General features: G+C 37.9%; 1 protein-coding gene across 2 annotated transcripts in view; it reads right to left on the bottom strand.

Annotated features, from left to right (window-relative positions):
• BBS9 (Bardet-Biedl syndrome 9) overlaps positions 1-16712 on the bottom strand; it is a 272490-nt gene that overhangs the window by 91517 nt on the left and 164261 nt on the right. The window contains exon 22 of one of the 2 annotated variants that reach the window (XM_071561393.1): positions 16088-16198. The exons of the other annotated variant lie outside the window; for it this stretch is intronic. Within the exon in view, the coding sequence (XP_071417494.1) occupies positions 16088-16198 (111 nt within the window). The remainder of the gene's footprint in view (positions 1-16087; positions 16199-16712) is intronic. 2 annotated transcript variants of the gene reach the window in all.

The following is a 16712-nucleotide window of genomic DNA, read 5'->3' as shown; positions in this document are numbered from 1 at the left end:
GTATGCTCAGTAATGTATTGGGCTAAACATACTTTCAGCTTCAAATGAACCATTTAAGCATGTTACACATCTGTATGTATCCACCAGGGGTGGAAATGTTCACACTTTCCTAGTCACACCTTTTTTATCTTGGATCAGTCTAATCGGTTACACTCAAACAAAACTGTACCAATTGTATTTGGTATCGCAGTGCCAGTGCTGGTTGTCTTCAATTTCCACTCCTGTCAAACCTCCCTGCAGGTACTCAGCCACCATTTCTCTCTCTTCCAGCAAACACCCAGTTGTTGACACATCATCTATAAAAGCATGAATTGAGACAGCATGGAAGAAACAAAGAGCAGAATATTAAATTTGTAATGTAGCTCCATCTTCACACACTTTGCAGGATGGGACAGTGGAGGAGTCAGCATTGAAGGTATTTTTATGCATTTTTGTTACTTAGAATTAATTTTTTTTATTGAATTTCTTCTTTAGTTTTTGAAAAATATGCCCTTATGAGCGTATTAATCCCTCATGGGCCTAAAATAACCCAAAAATGGCTATCAGTTGTCTGCTATATAGGACAAAAATTAACCAGTCTCAAAATAGATTCAGAGTTCATTCAGCCTTTAAAAAACTGGAATTCATAAACATTCAATATATTTCATCTCTTTATAAATTAGTCATCAAATAATTTTAAAGTATCACTATTCAGCACATTAATCTATACTAAGGCACCTTTAATCACAACACAACAGACTGTTTCTGATCTCACTGAACAGATACTATTCTTCAATGAAATTAAAATGCCCAATGTAAGTTTGGCAAGAGAAAAGAATTAAGTCTCTGCCACAAGGTCCTGCCCCGTGCCAATGTTTCTATCATCAAAATACCTGACACATCAGTTCACTTATCACCCAGTACCAGAATTCTTCTGCTACTTCACCAAAAGTGAATCAATAACCCAGACATTCCCTTTTCTATTGATTATAAATCTATGTTGGAAAGCCAAGTAAATTCTTAACATATTTCTCAAATTCAGCTTAATAGACAAATTGCATCTTGCCAGAACAATAAAAACACTGACTCCAGTTTGTGCTGGGATGGCAAAAGGAAAGAGGTGTCATACCACAGGACAAATGGATGCAAACAGGTAGAAGTGACAGGCAGATATTTTCCTGGAAGAAAGAAGATGCACAAAATAAAGGAATGTCTATGCAGAGATTCCTGTGGAAAGTTCTGTGGGTTGTTTTATATCTATACAAAAAGAGCAGGTCTCTTGGGATCTCTATCATCGTGAGCCTGTTAATTCTGCTTGAAGCAGTGCCTGCCAAGAACAGTCTTCCCCAGAAACTGTTACTTATGACAAAATCAGGTAAAATGCATTGCTTAATGTATATTGCAGATTATAAAACTCATCCCCATTTGTTGCAAAAGCAGAGATTTTCTTTGTGGTATTTTAGAACAAAGCACATCTGCATTAGGGACAGCAATATAAATATAGCAAAATCACATTTCAACAACCTAAAATGGCTTTAAAAACCTACCTCGAGAACGAAAATTCAGCTCCTATTTTTCTGTGCTAGCAGGTAATGGTGAGCAAACAAGCATAAAACCTGCTTTCAGAGAGTTAACAGAATATTTCACTGGGAGTGAAGAAAGAGAAGGCAGGAGGGGAGGCCCTGCACCTCCTTTTGTGACATAAGAACCAAATACTTCACAATGAAAATTAAAAACATTACCACTCAGGATGCTGTGGTAACAAAAGGAACAAAAAAGCCACATAAACTAAAACAAAAAGACCTTACAGTCTGTGTCTGTCTCCCATAGCGTGAGACACATGGCAGGTAAACCATGAAAGGTGACTACCTTGAGAAGTACTGAAACCACAGGTAATTTGGAGACCAAATAACCGTTGACCAAAAAAAAATAATTTCTGTTCAAAATAGTGATTTAGGTGGAAGACTTTGAGAATTAGAAAATGGCTTGTAATACCTAATTTATCTTACACTAATTTTTAATTCCCACATAAACTTCAACTGCTATCATCTTTTCCACAGATGTGTTCCCACTCTTTTACAGAAATAAATCTGAAAACTCTCTTTTGGCTTTCATAATAACCAATAAGCATTAGTACCTTTTGCATCTCTACTAAATATTACAAGCTGAAAAGAATTCAATATTCTCCAGAAAGAAAAAAGGAGAATGAAAATTGGAGAATGAAAAGAAGAAAAGTGGGAGTAGAAGGGGCATCACTTCACAACAAAGCTGATCAACAGAAAAAAAAATCTGAAATACAGATCTTAAGAGTTATCACAGGAGAGGGGAATAGACTTGCTGGAAAAAATCAGCTTTGGCTAAACAGTCTATCCTAGTTTGCCTTAGAGTACACAATACAGGCCATGATTCATTACATAACTATAAATATGAAATACTCAAAATCCAGAAAAGAAAAAGTGAAATACAAGATATAACATATGACTTTTAGTCAGTGCACAGTTGTCAGAACACTACTTCAGAAGGCAAATGAAATTTAATTTTTTGTTTTGTTGGTTGGGCTTTTTTGTTTGGTCACATTTATTTTTATTACACTGTGTTTATCAGACAGCCTCTGTGGAAAGTCCTATTAACAAAGGGAAAAGAAAAGAAAGAATGGTATTTAATTTTAAACCATTCCAGTTGATTTCCAGTCCACACTCAGATAGCTGGAATTCTTCCAGAATAAAAATTGTATTTTACAGAAAATGAACTAACACAGCCCTTGAAGAGTTTATTATCCTAAAATTGAGCTGTTAGCTATAAATATTCCAAAGTTTAAAACTGCTGCTTGAGGGTATTTATGTGTTGGCTTAGCTTCTTGTTCACGATGAAGTCTTGACCTATTCTCCATTTGAGGAAACCAAGGAAATGCTAAGGAGCATAGGAAAGCAGCTGTCCTAATATGACATTTCTTTCAGGCTTACAACCAATTTCACTCCAAGGAAAACCAAATACAGTTGATATAGAAAGACCAGAGGGCGTTTTCACTTTGCCTACTATAATCCCTAGTGAATCCAGTGAGACTACATATGCTTGGAAGTGTATGTGCTTAGGAACTTCACTGGATTAAGTCCTGTGTGTCCACAGTTTTAGAGCTGTGAGAAAATTGTCAGGAAAAAGTGTAAATGAGTTCTGGCACAATGGACTGTGAACACAAGAATGAAGAGGCTCCCCATCACACCCAAACCACCTCCCATGGCATAAAAATAAACTAGTATTTCCAGTATCAGTTCATTGGGTAACAGAACTCAGAATTACTTTACAATTACACACTTAATAAGGCATAGCACACAATTTAAAAAATCCTAACAGTGTTCTGGGCTCTTTTCTCACTACCCCTGTTTATTGAGGGTCTGAATGTGCTTCAGCTACTGTGGCAATGTAAGCTAATGTAAGCTGGGGCAGCCATGGCTTTTCTGTTCCCCTCTCCCTCTTTCACCCAGCACTCCTGCAGCTACTTGTGAATGATGCCGGAGGCTGATCAAGTCACAAGCCAGGACACAATCCCATGTTGCCACATATTTGACATACCTATGGCCTGCTGCCATGTGGATAGTCATGCTCTCCTCTGCATATCACAATACACCAATCTCCTGCACTGCAGAACGAGCAGCTTTGCAGCTGCAGGCACAGTTATAGCTCACTGACCTTTTCTTTTAATGATCTAACTATAATGGATAAAGAGTAAGGTTAAAAAAAGAAAACCTGTTCAGCTACTTTTGGGGTGAAGTTTCAACCCATTCAGCTCCCAAAAGCTGCCCTTTCACCTGGGCACATGAAGAGCGGTGCAGGCACCAGTGAATGGTGGCTGAGGGGGTGAGCAGATAAAGCCAGGGCAAATTCCCTAGTGCAGGCCATGGCTCATTGGATCCAACAGCTGTGCCAGGCACTGCCAGCAGCCTCGCTCTGCAAAACTTATCTTCTCAGGCACGTTGTGCAATGTGCCCTCAGGAACAGTTGCAGTGAGCTTAATGCTCTTAGCAGTGCAGGCCAGATAAAAGCATGCATGCTTTTAATTATGCTTTTCACAATTAAAAACTTTGCTGGATTATGACTACAGGGGAGAGAACTAATACCTATGTGATGTGGAACATACAGTGTCTTTTCTATTTTTGTAATTTTCTACTATGCTATTTTCTTCTATCCCCTGTTCTGTTCTTATTTTTCATTTTTCTCATCAGCAATGACAGCAGTTGCCAATCTCAAAGTGACAAATTAATAGTACTAATAAAAAATATAACATTTGCTGGAATATGCACACCGCAATAAAGGTAGTAAAGAACACAATTTCTTGATAAACAGAGTCACCAGAAACATCTGACTCTGTCTAACTGGTATAATTTCAGTACTTTTTACTCCAAACTTTCCTATTTAAGAAGGTTTTTTGAATGAGATCAAGATCACATCAAACCCCAAGTTACAACTTTTTGCTCAGGCTACTTTCCAGAAAACAAATTTTTAAGTATTTTTCTCCAGGGTGCTAATACATAGCTGGGGTACTGCACAGTGTTGCACAGCCCATCCCTCTGGCTGTGACACTCAGGGCACCAGACCTGAAAACAGCTGTGACACCTGTAAGCCAAAATACAAGAAGAAAAAAATAATCACTGATTCAACGCGTCATTAACGTGAAGGCAAGGGCCCTGTAGAGGAATTTTTTAAGGCAACTAAAGTAAGGAAGAGTTCATATTTGATTAAGTGGTATGTTATTTGCTGTCTTACCAGACAGAAGCTATACAGGGAGATGAAAAGCAACATGGTCTGACTGGTGTCACAGTATTTTTCACTCTAGTTAGGAACTGAGAAAGCTAAGGAACTGCAGGGTTTCTCTGGTGGTTCACTTTGTCCTGTGAGGCAACATAAGCTGTAAATAACATGATCCTGATAAATGCAAATACATCCTCAGTAAGTGACAAAAAAACCATTTCTTTTGGGGATAGCACGAAAGGAATCAGACCCAGCTGTAAAACCACATCAGAGATCACATCCTGTGCTGATGAACATTTTGGAACATCTTTTTATTTATTCCTTTAAAACAGAACCAAACTTTGAAACTGAGGTGTGTGCAAGGAAATACAAAGTATTTTTGCATCAGCCATATGTTTCCAAAGACCTAAACTCGTTTACCCTCATGCACTGATGAACTGCTAACGATGAGGCAAAGGTAAAGATATACTCAGTAATAATAGGGGGGTTACACACACCAGCACTGCTTCATGCAGCACAAGTACTCATGGTCGTATGTTCCAGTAGCTATTGAAACATTCAGCACTTATCCTGTTTTTCATTCACTTCAGCCCCATGTCTCGCTTTTGGAAACACTTCAGTAGGCTTAGCACCGAATGGATGAGGGTGACACCCAACCACAGAAGACAGAATTACTGAAACAGGTGAAAAACTGAGAGGATACTCTGTGGAGTACAGCAATACAAAATAATTCAGAATTAGAATGTGCTTAGCAGAGGTGGCTGATAAATAGCTGATGAGGCCAATAAAATTACTATTTACCTCAGGGTAAGCAATAAGTACCGCATTGATGACTGTTGATTTTACAAGAAGTGCAATCACTCTCCTGTCACTTGTCCCTTTTGTCGAAGTCCTCCTGAAGTGTAATATTGTTTGATCCCAAGGTACTAAACAATTCTTTAAAAACCCATCCCATCACCCTCATCCAGCTTGGTGAACTCGAATCAATTCTAGAAGCCTAACTTTTTGAATTCAGTTATTGCAATGGATGTGTTTCTTGATCAGAAAACATCAGAAGAGCTGCATTACCTACAGTCAAAGTGTCAATAACCACTACATTTTCACTCTCCACTGAAGTTAGAAATAGGACACATCTGAGTATTAGGTACAAGAAAGTCACATGTGCTGCATCTCACAGCCATGGGCAATGAGAACCAATCCAAGAATCAAGGAGTTCATGACAGGCCACCAGCTATGATAGTTGTGAGATCACACAGAGGTAGGGCCCCAAAAGACATGACTATTAAAAACAGAATGTGGGTTCCTATGAATTAGGAATATGTTCCCTCTGGAGAACTGTGTCACCACTCAAAACCTGCAAGGAGCTCTTAACAATACTGCATATAAACATAAAATCAGAATTTTACCATCCATTTTAAGTAACCAATTTTAAGAACTACAACCAGCACGACCAAAATGTGTACTGCTCCAGCAGAACAAAGTGAGAACAACTTTGACCCACAACAGACTACGTGGATTCGGAGTCCAAGCCTCTCCTGAGACACATCAACACAAGCATCACAGTATCACAAGCTTGGCAATCACTTCTCCTCTATACAAAAGCTGTGAGTTGTAGAACCTTTATGGTGCACTAGCATTTTGAATATTTCATTTGAATAATTAAGAGGAAAAAACTGATGATTCAAACTGCAGAAACATTTCAAAACTACTTGCAATATTATTTAATTAAGATGCTATTTCCTGGCAATATCCATATTACCAACAATATCCATTCTTTGACAATTCAAAGCTCTAGCAAAACTCCAAAGTGGCTTAAAATGGCATGGATAATTTTCACAAGATGACATGGAAAACCTATTTGTAATTCCACTAACCCTCTCCAGCCAAGAGCATGTGGGAATGTGCTCCCTCACTTGAGGCGTGTCAGCAGTTCTTTAAATGAGAGTCACTGTTTCCATTCTAATCCCTTATTTTTCAAGAGGTTGCACAGTCAGCCCTGAGGGAGAGAGAACTGATCCTAGCAGTTTCAGGTGCTTTCATGCAATCCTCTATCTCAAAAACAGTCCTTTTCCTTCTTTCTAAAGAAAGTTTAAGCCATTAGCTCATAATATGGACATCTGCCTTCTGGAACAGTGAGGGGAGAAAGGGGTGTAAGACAGTAAAATTACTTCTAAAAGAAGATATTTTGGAAAATAACCTCTAACACCTCCACAATGTTATTTTTTTTTCCCAGCAAAGTTCCTAGAGACCTAGAGCTAATCTCCCTTTGGTGGCCAATGTTGACAAGCTCTAAAGTCAGTCTTGGCATTTTGTTTAACCTGGAAAAAAAGACATGGAAAACCATTTTAAAGGCTCATCCTGGATTTAACTAATAACTAATACTCATCTGATAGAGCAAACAATTACATTAAAACTAACTTCAGGATTCTGAGAAAGGTAGTGAAACAATCTGAGGACTGTATGTGTAATCTGATTTTCATATGAAATGTAAGCCATAAAATTCCAACTTAGAGTTTCTGCATCCGAAAAACTCCTTGGAGCATTCACTGACCTTTGGGGATTTCCTAAAATTTGCAGTACTGGTTTTCAGCAGTAGAGGAGATCTTAAAGTGGAGTGCTTGGCTCTGTTTTGTGCTGCTGAATGTCCCGCATTGAATTACCTCTTTTATATAAAGATGGATGGTAGAAGCCAAAAGTGTCTGCACTATCCTCTTCCCACCAACTGTGTTGTCCAGGCTATGGCAGCCCCTAAATTCTTAGCTTAGAATGTTGAAGAGTTTCTCTGTCTTTTTAATTTGTCAATAATAGAACTAGAACAGCACGAAATGTTTGTATTACTCAAAGACTGACATGAACTTATCTAACACAAATAAACAAGGAATCAACAGCAACTTTAAAGATACTATTCTATAATGTCAAGAAAGTAGCACAGATACCTGTGTACTATCTTACAAACCAATAAAGAGCTGATAAAAGTAGTGAAGCCAGGAATAATACAGTAATCCAAACAATTTATGAATTTCAAAGCTATCCATGTTCTGAACAAAATTATGATTTCACAGGCAGCAAAAAAATAGGTACAAAAATTTGAGTAGGAGAACCGGAGAGTCAGTAAAGCATTAGGTGGGAAAATAGAGGTTTTCAGAAACAAGATGTACTAAGTATTCAGTGAAAAGATTTCCTCAGACCTAAAGAAAACAGTAGCCAGCAGTTCATATTTATCGGGGAAAAAAGGTGGGCATATTTGCAGCGTACACTTTAGATGGCAACACTTGACACGGTGGAGGAAATAACTGGTGTGAGGAAACAAGAACAACACAAGAAATCTTACAAACACTAGTAAGGACAAGAGCATCAACCTTCACACTCACAGAGGAAAAGTGAGCAGCAGCCAAAACCAGAAGAGTTGGACTAGTCCCTGTCCTGCCCATCTTCCCTGGTGGAAGACAAGTGAATGAATCCTAGTGACAGATAATCCCCTGCTTCTCTTAAGGCTCATAGATATGCAAGACAATTGCCAAGAAAATTTGAAAACCAACATTTAGACACACAAGAAGCTTTTAAACTTCATTTATTCCTTCCACTGTACTGCAATTCCCCTTTCTAGCATACAATTCATAATTGCTGAAAATGTGTTTGGATTTGATTTTTGGTTTGGCATATTTAGCATGCCCTTTCTTATCTATTTATCTTTTTCTGTGTTTCTTATCTTCTCTTATCCATCAGGAGTTCTCATGTTCAGGTCTTGGTAAAATTAAGGAAAGGCTTTTTCATAAGTTTCTGAAGGCTTTGGATATGGCCACAAGCATATTTATGCCTTGTATCACTCTTTATTGCTCCCTAACTGCAACAATAGCAACCTTTTGTTAAAATTAAAAGAGTGCCTTTGAATTCAATTTTCATGAAACAAACCCAAAAATCTCACAGCTCCAAACTATTCTTTCCATTAAACTCACTGACTGTAAAAGAAAAGGGAAACAGTTCAAGGTCTCTATACCATGACTTGTTGATTTTGTACCTCTTTTCTGTGATATTACAGCAAATTCTGAGACAACCCATGAAGCAGAGTGTAAGGCAGACCTCAGTCCTTTGTCAGTTCTTTGTTACAGTGACAGTCATGAAACAAAGCAGAATTAGTCAGAGACTGTTTTAACCTTTGAACAGAAACATTTTGTAAAGCACCATCACAACCAATGGTAGGGGGCAAACAGAGACTGATCTTACTCACTGCAGTGAGTAATACCCATTGTAATATACTAAAATCTGCAAATAATGGAACATATTTAAGACTTGCTATGTTCTCATGTGTTACATTGTATTTCAGAGATGTATATACAAGTGCCTACTAAAAGAGAAACTGCACTTCATTTGGTATTGACTTAATGAAGAAATTCTCACATTAATCTCTTAAGCTGTTCTGCTCTTTAGGAAAACAGACTCTATGGAAAAGAAAACCTCCATAAATCTCTTCAGCTCTCTCCAGAAAAATGGGCTTTTTGTAGCCCACCGATTTTCTTTGCACCTTTCCTTGTGGAAACAATTAGCTTAGCAATTTTGAAGTATTAGGTGGGCACAGCTGCAGGCTCCTGGTATCTTTCCTACTGCACAGCAATGTCCATACACAAAGAAACAAGGATCTAGTACCACAATACATCAGTGGGAAACACCAATGTGGGGAAACTAATGAGGTCAGGTCTTGAAGGAGCTTTCACTTACCTGAGGCCATCAGAAGTTACCCCATTTTCACCAGATTTGTGTTGCAACTCACTTCTCAAATGCTTGAAACCAAACTCAGACTGTCAGAGGCACATTTACCCCCTCAGAAAAGCCCCATTAATTGGGCCTTCAATGATTTAAAAAAATAAGTCTGAAGTCAGACCTGTTGCTCTTATTTTTGTGATGAGTATAGCAACCAAACTTCAGACACAAGTTCAGGTTTAGAACTGTGGTCATGGAAGCTGAAAATCTGGACTGCCAATAATACTGATTTGTTTAGCTGATTGTTTTGAAAGTTCATTATGGGCATGAAATCCTATTCCAGACAGCACGTACATTTTTCCAAACTGATCTTTAGATTCATTTATACATTTCTTTTTTGTTTACTCTCATGTACAACACAGTATTACAATTGATTTCTGTCCTATTACACTGCCTAACCTGAACAAGTGAGCTGCTTGGCTACGTACATTGAAAATACTTTTGCTGTAATTGGCAAGAACAGCAGTATCCAAATGATTACCCGTGTAGCAAACGATGATAATTGCAATAACAGTGGTAAGGCCATCTGTATCTTTCTTACATGTGTTGAAAATTTAGGGTAGTTATTAGTCCAATACATAAACACTGTATATCTGATCTAGAGCAAAAAGAAGTCTCCATGAACCTGATTTAGAGTTTTCAGATCATATTTAAACACCCTTCGAAACAAATTCAAGAATATGCCTTTCCTTTTTTTTTTTCTTCAAGCAAAAGATAATATTAAGAACAGTACAGCACAAAAATAAAAAGACTCAGTGGAGAGCTGGCAACAATTTGTATCCAAAAGCTCTTTACTGTCTAACTGTTTGTACAAAGGCAAGTGTTTAAGAATGCGCCTTTCTAAAATCAAATAAATGAAACACTATCACAGATTTCATCTTAAATTACATCACTCTTTGATGAGCTACTTAACAGATGGCAGTTACACAGAGTTGTGTAGCCATGTAAACTCTGATTCATAAGAAAAATCAAGCACGTTGCTGAATTGAAATGTGTCACTAGACCCTTTAAAGGAAAGTAGTTTCAGTCTTATTCATTAACAAGGTTGTGCAACTAAGCATCTTTGTGGGCTGGAATCATGGGATAGTTCCTCCATAAATCTCTCAAAACCCCAGGCAAGGCTACCAAGTAATGGCTGTCCAGGCTACTGAAGAGAGCAAGTTTTGATTAGAAGGGTGAAGTTGAAAGATCCTCTTAAACAGCATCTACATGAACACTGCCATTCAATGCTGGAGGAAAAGTAACAAAATAAACAAAATACACTAAGTAATTCTTGCAGGGAAAGACATGCAGCTGTGCAATGTCTGGGTGCAACTTTGGAGGGTGTTTTGAAAATCTGGCTCAGAATGTCTTGTTTTACTGGAGTTTACAGTTCAGCCTCACAGTCATCTATGTATAGCTGCCAGTCTATTTAATCAAAAGTAACAAGCCAGATGCTTCAAATTAAAGACAGTTAAAAAAATCTATTCCAATACATAAATATAAATGCTGAGACAGTTTTTGGTCTTAGACTTTATGAGTATTAAACTATGAAAGTTTATTTACTTTACTAAATATAATCATAGAAGATGAGAACTTTGAAACTTAATCTTTAAGCCATCTAAATATTTGCATGACAGTAACATACAAAGAATTTAACTAAAACAGCGGCAGGACAGTAGCGAGACCAAATGCCAGGCCTTTAGTCCCATTTCATCTCATGAACAGCTTCTCAGAAATATTTGTGTTTAAACAATAAATGTAAATACTGAACCATGTAGGCTGCTCTCTCAGGAAGAGATGATTATTCTAAATTATCATGGCAAGGTCAGGCAAACATTTCCCTTATATATTGGACTTCTTTTGCTTTAGATAGACCATTGACAGGACAGATTTACAGGATCTTTGGTAAAAAATTCTGCCAGGAAAATAAAGTCTTACAAGTTGTGAAATTACAATACCTGCATGACATGACACGTGACAAATCTGACTCCCAGTGTTGTAAAATCCTGAACAAGTAAGCAAGCTACAAAGTAATCAGCACCATTGTTCCACAAAAACAAAAAAACAAACAAACAAAAAAAAAAACAAACCAAAAAAAAACACCACAAAACCAACTACAAAACCAAAGACAGGTTTCTTTAGCCCAATTGTTCTGATTTTCACAGTGACTCTTCACCTGGCTTTCCATCAATTTAGGGAAGTTACTCATGATTTACCACTGTAAAGCTTTTTACTCATAAAAAAGCAATCGGATCCCTTCTGTGTAAAGTATTCAGTAGGAATATTGCTTAGAAAAACATGTCTTCAGAAATTCTCTTTCAGAATAACTATCATGGCATATAGCATATCAGAAATTCAGAACATTTACTTTAAGGGTTACATCCAGATAAATGCATATGTTGTTATTAAATGCAAAAGCTCACCATGAGCAGTGTAACTGTTCAGAGAACAGTTGTTACAAGATTGTTTCCCATATCCCTTAGAGATGTCTCTAAAAAGCCAGCACATACAAGAACTTCCTTATACCTTTGTGACAAACCACATTTTCAACTCATTTAATCAGAAATATTTAAGCACAAGTGAGAACTTGAGAAGTGGAGCTCCGCAAATCTCTGTCCATTGTTACCTTCCAGACCATACGGATTTCTTTCTAGAGCTGCAGTTTACTTGAGTGGTTTCATTTCAAGGAGGTTTTCCTAACTTGTAAGAAAATGGAAGACACCAGGAACAGCATAACAAAGAGAAAGGAACTGCACAGGACCTACAGAGTCTACACTCACTCCATCTGTACTTGTGACTGCAGCAGAGCCCCCCCCATAACTGCATTGGTATTGTAGCTGTGAGCTCATGGAAAAAGTGGACTCAACTTCAAGTTCTGTTCACACTCCCCACCAGACATGTGAAGCCCAAAATGCCACCTGTGCTGCTCTGTCCTCACTCTAACCAAAACACCAGGATCTAAATTAGCAGTGATTTATTATGCTAGCATTGATCTTCCAACTGCAGTGCACACAGACTCACTGTCTTGAGGCGATAAGCAGGGAGAATTATTTTCCATTCACTGGGATAGAGAACGTTCAAGGGAGTATTTTGAATTACTCAAAGCAAAAGCCATCATCAAGAAGCTACTCCTACAACTGCAATAATATCATAATTTCCAAATATGAACATGATCCTATTCTTTGCTGGGGGATCACAACACACTTGGATTAGAACAGAAATAAATAAGAAAAAAAAGCAAACCCAGTGAGAACTGTTTCAGTAATTTAAAGAAGACACCATACAACCAGTAACCCCCTTCCAAAGAGACTCTGTGACTGGGCTAAAACCATTCATTCTCTCCTTGCACAGACTTGCAGCGTGACTACTAGATGTCATTTTCTGCTTTCCTAAGTAACTATTCCAATTAAAGACATTCCCTCAGGTCCTATCACCAGTACCCAGAGAGAAGAAATTGATGTTTGCCCCTCTGCTTCCCCTCATGCCAAAGCTGTAGAATGCCATGAGGTCTCCCTTCAGTCTCCTCTTCTCCAGGCTGAAAAGGCAAAGTGCCCTCATCTACTGATAAGGCTTCCCCTCAAGGCCCTTCCCATCTTTGTTGCCCTCCTTTCGACATTCTCTAATAGCTCAGAATCTTTCTTACACTGTGGTGCCCAAACCTGCACACAGTACTCGAGGTGAGGTCACACCAAGCAAACAGTGAAGCCTCAGGACCAAGAGAAGTCAATTCTGTGTTTTATATGCACAAGCAATTTAGCTACAAACAAGGGTGTCCAAGGACAGCACACATCTGAGAACATTTGTTTCTTTCTCAGTAAGGAATTCCAGTTGCTTCCCACTGAGACCCTTGTGATTCAGGTCTTACATTTCTTTTCACTAGATAAGGCACTTTGTTCTGCTTGAGTATTGTTCTAATCCAGCAATACTGTATCAGTGGGAGAAATCAGAGCTAACCCTTTGCTCTGATACAGAAATTCATGTGTTCCACCTAAAGCAAGTTCATTATGCCTTCTTTGTCTTTTCCCTGCACTACCTTGTGCTTAACCATTGATTGCTTCTAAGACTTGGTATGGTACCAGATAGAGCAAATATGTAACTACACCTCTCCCTCCATTTCGATGGATGCATCCAGCTGAAGTACAGGCGCAGCCTACAGAATTCTTTGGGATATTCCAACTCAATCAGCTCATTTTACCCATTTGATTGCCACCTTCCACTGTGAATGCAATCTGTGAATATCTCTCTTCAGGTTTCCCACACAGGGATATCAGCCACTCTGTCCATGTGCATATCAAACTACACCTGAAGAAACCCCAAGGAGACCTTGATTTTTCTCTTCAGTTTTCAGCTCTTTGGTGTTGCAGCCTCCACCTATTTTATATATTTAGACCTCCATCATTAAACTGTAGGAATTTCTTGGTAAAGAACATTAAAGAAGTTGAGCATATCAGGTCAGCTGATACAGCCCAATGAAAAATATTAGCTAAATATAGAAAGCTCACTAAAGACAGTATAATTTGCATTTTGCAACTACCTCTATAGCTACAGATAGGAGTAACAAGTTACAAGAAGAAAAAACCTTCTAAGTTCTCATAATCCAAACCTATCTTGAATTCCCTTCAGGAAATGAAGGAAGATACATCAAGAAAAATTATTTTTACTTTACTTTGTCCTTTTTTTCTCTTATTTACTGCACATAGTTAAATTAAATGCAAACTCAAATAAAAAGATACATAAGACACAACAAATAAATTCCTTGAGGGCTCTTTGTAATCACCATGGTCTTGCTGGAGTCTCCAGTGCCTGAGTAAGAACTTAGTCCAAATATATCATGTCCAGAAAAACATTGAAATGCTGTGATTTCATGCCTACTGTTACCTTCAAGTTTAAGTAGCTCCCTTGGCTCTTACACTTGTAGCAATTAGAATTTCCAGACAGCTCAGTGGCAGATATTCGAGGTGTTCTCTATTGCAGCACTAACTGGCACATGGAAGTCAATTTTTACCATGAATGAATTCAATTCACTCGTGTAACATGTGGCTGTAAACCTAAAGACATTTTAAAAGCTTTCAAAGTTTTCATTCTGCCTTTTATAGTTACAAAGCAACAACACCCAGTTAAGTGACGTAAGTCTCAATTTTTATCATGGGCTAAGACTCACAGTAAGATATGCAGGTCCCCATGCTGTTGTTTCTGGATCTCATGAATACATCTCTACACTTTTCCATTTGTGCTAATCTTTTCAGCAATAAGGCTATTTCAATATAGCAGAACAATTTCTACTCAAGAACAAATATGTGCTTGATCAGGATGTGTTTATTGGTCTAGTTGCATGAAGTTGGAATTTTATCAGGATTGTGTTCTACATCAAAGAAATGATACACTTTTCCATTGTGAGGAGGGTATTAACATACCTAGATGGCAAAGGTTAAAATATATGTATGTCGATTTTGACAGGTCCCCTTCTTCCATGACCTGAAGTCCATGAGAACCACAAGTAACTAGCAAGCTAGAAAAGTCTGAGCTTTAGGCCTTCAGGGGATTTTTCAGGTTATTTTTGTGAGGAGATACTAATTCTGGAGTTTCAAGTCACTCTGTGGCATTATTATACATTGCAGCATTAGATGCCCTTCTTTCCTGCCCACTATTAAAAATTTGCCAGTGTAAATTCTGCTATTGCAATTAACTATATATACTATGTATTCCACCTACCTGCCTGCCTGTGCCACAGTTATCGGGCAAACAAGCAGATAAAGACATTTTAAATACACAATTAACTGGTTTTTTCATATTTATAAGGACTTTCTACTTCTGGCCATTGTTGGTTGCAACCTCTAAACTGCTCTTTTAACTTCAACAACCATCTATAATGAACACTTCTGATTTACAAACAACATTCAAATACACTGCAATATTACAAGACAAAATCAGACAAGGAAGGGGGGGAAAGAGGAGGGAAGGTACTTAGTAAGCAAACTTAGTAAGCAAAAGGTGAAAGTGCTGTAGTCAAAGCCCGAGAACTTACCAGGCACTTTATTAAACTGCAAAGCACTACTTTACAGCACTGCTTTTAAAATATGTTAACACTATATCACTGTTCCCGGCAGCATGAAGTCTTTCCAGAAAATGTGTCATCACTGTATGCAGCATATTTTATAGCCAGTATAATTCCATTTTATTATATCCAATAATATTTTTCTGAAATTCTAGGAAGTCTCCCCACAAAAGATAAGTAATGACCATGTTTTAATCAGCTGGCACAAAGTGTAACCACCACACCACAAGAAAAAGAAGCCTTTATTCCATCAAAATGTCCTCAGCTTCACTTTGCTTCTGCGGAAAAGGTCATGAAAAAAACCTGTGAGAATCTCATTCAAATATGATGTAGCACAAAACCTTTCCACTGTGAAGTGATTTAATTCTAAGAATGATTTCTATAGCTGAACCATTCTTGACAGAAGATGCTGAGTAAGTTCAGAATCCCACATATTTTATTATTGTAGCAAGGAAAACTGAAAATTATGCTAACAACACCTGAAACATTTCATTTGCCAACAAACATCCTGAAAAGATGAGCTGCACACCCCTAAGCAAAATAATACCATAATTTTCCTTTTCTTACCAGGCTTGGATTTCTGCTTTGTGATGTGCCCGTGGCTGGAAGCCCTTGCCACGGAGCCTGGGATCACAGCTCCTTCCTCCACATCAGCCTCTGGGATTGTAGCACAGCCACCTAGTCCAAAATGGAAGAAACTTGATGTGGTGTTTATGTAACAAAACAAATTCACTGGTGCATAATTGAGGAAAGGAGGTGATAAATTAGCTGACAGGAACATATAAAACGAAAACAGTCTTTACTTTCACTACACGGAAATGTTCGTTAAAGAAAACTATTACCATTGTTTAGAAGGGTGATTATGTCTTAACGACTTCACTACTGACACAGTTTGGAAAAAGGTTTGAATGTATTTAGAGCACAGAATAGGTAAAACTGGTTCCACATAAAACATGGAAAACAATTTGATTTATGTTAAAGATCAGATTACTGGGAGCTATTTTTGTAATAAAAATAATTGTGAATGAAATAACTACAAAATCAGCAAATGAAGGTTGTTAGCTTGCCACTGAGCATGACGACCCTTTTTTTGGATGGGCTACTAAATACCGTATTTTTATTACTTAGTGCTAGAGATATGGAGCACAGGGACACTTTCAGTGTACTGCCAACGCCTTACTCAAGTGATTTC

The sequence above is a fragment of the Pithys albifrons genome, chromosome 7 (assembly GCF_047495875.1).
Source record: "Pithys albifrons albifrons isolate INPA30051 chromosome 7, PitAlb_v1, whole genome shotgun sequence".
NCBI classification, from domain to species: Eukaryota; Metazoa; Chordata; class Aves; order Passeriformes; family Thamnophilidae; genus Pithys; species Pithys albifrons.
The sequence above is the reverse complement of the archived record's forward strand: the minus strand, read 5'-3'. Positions and strand labels throughout refer to the sequence as shown.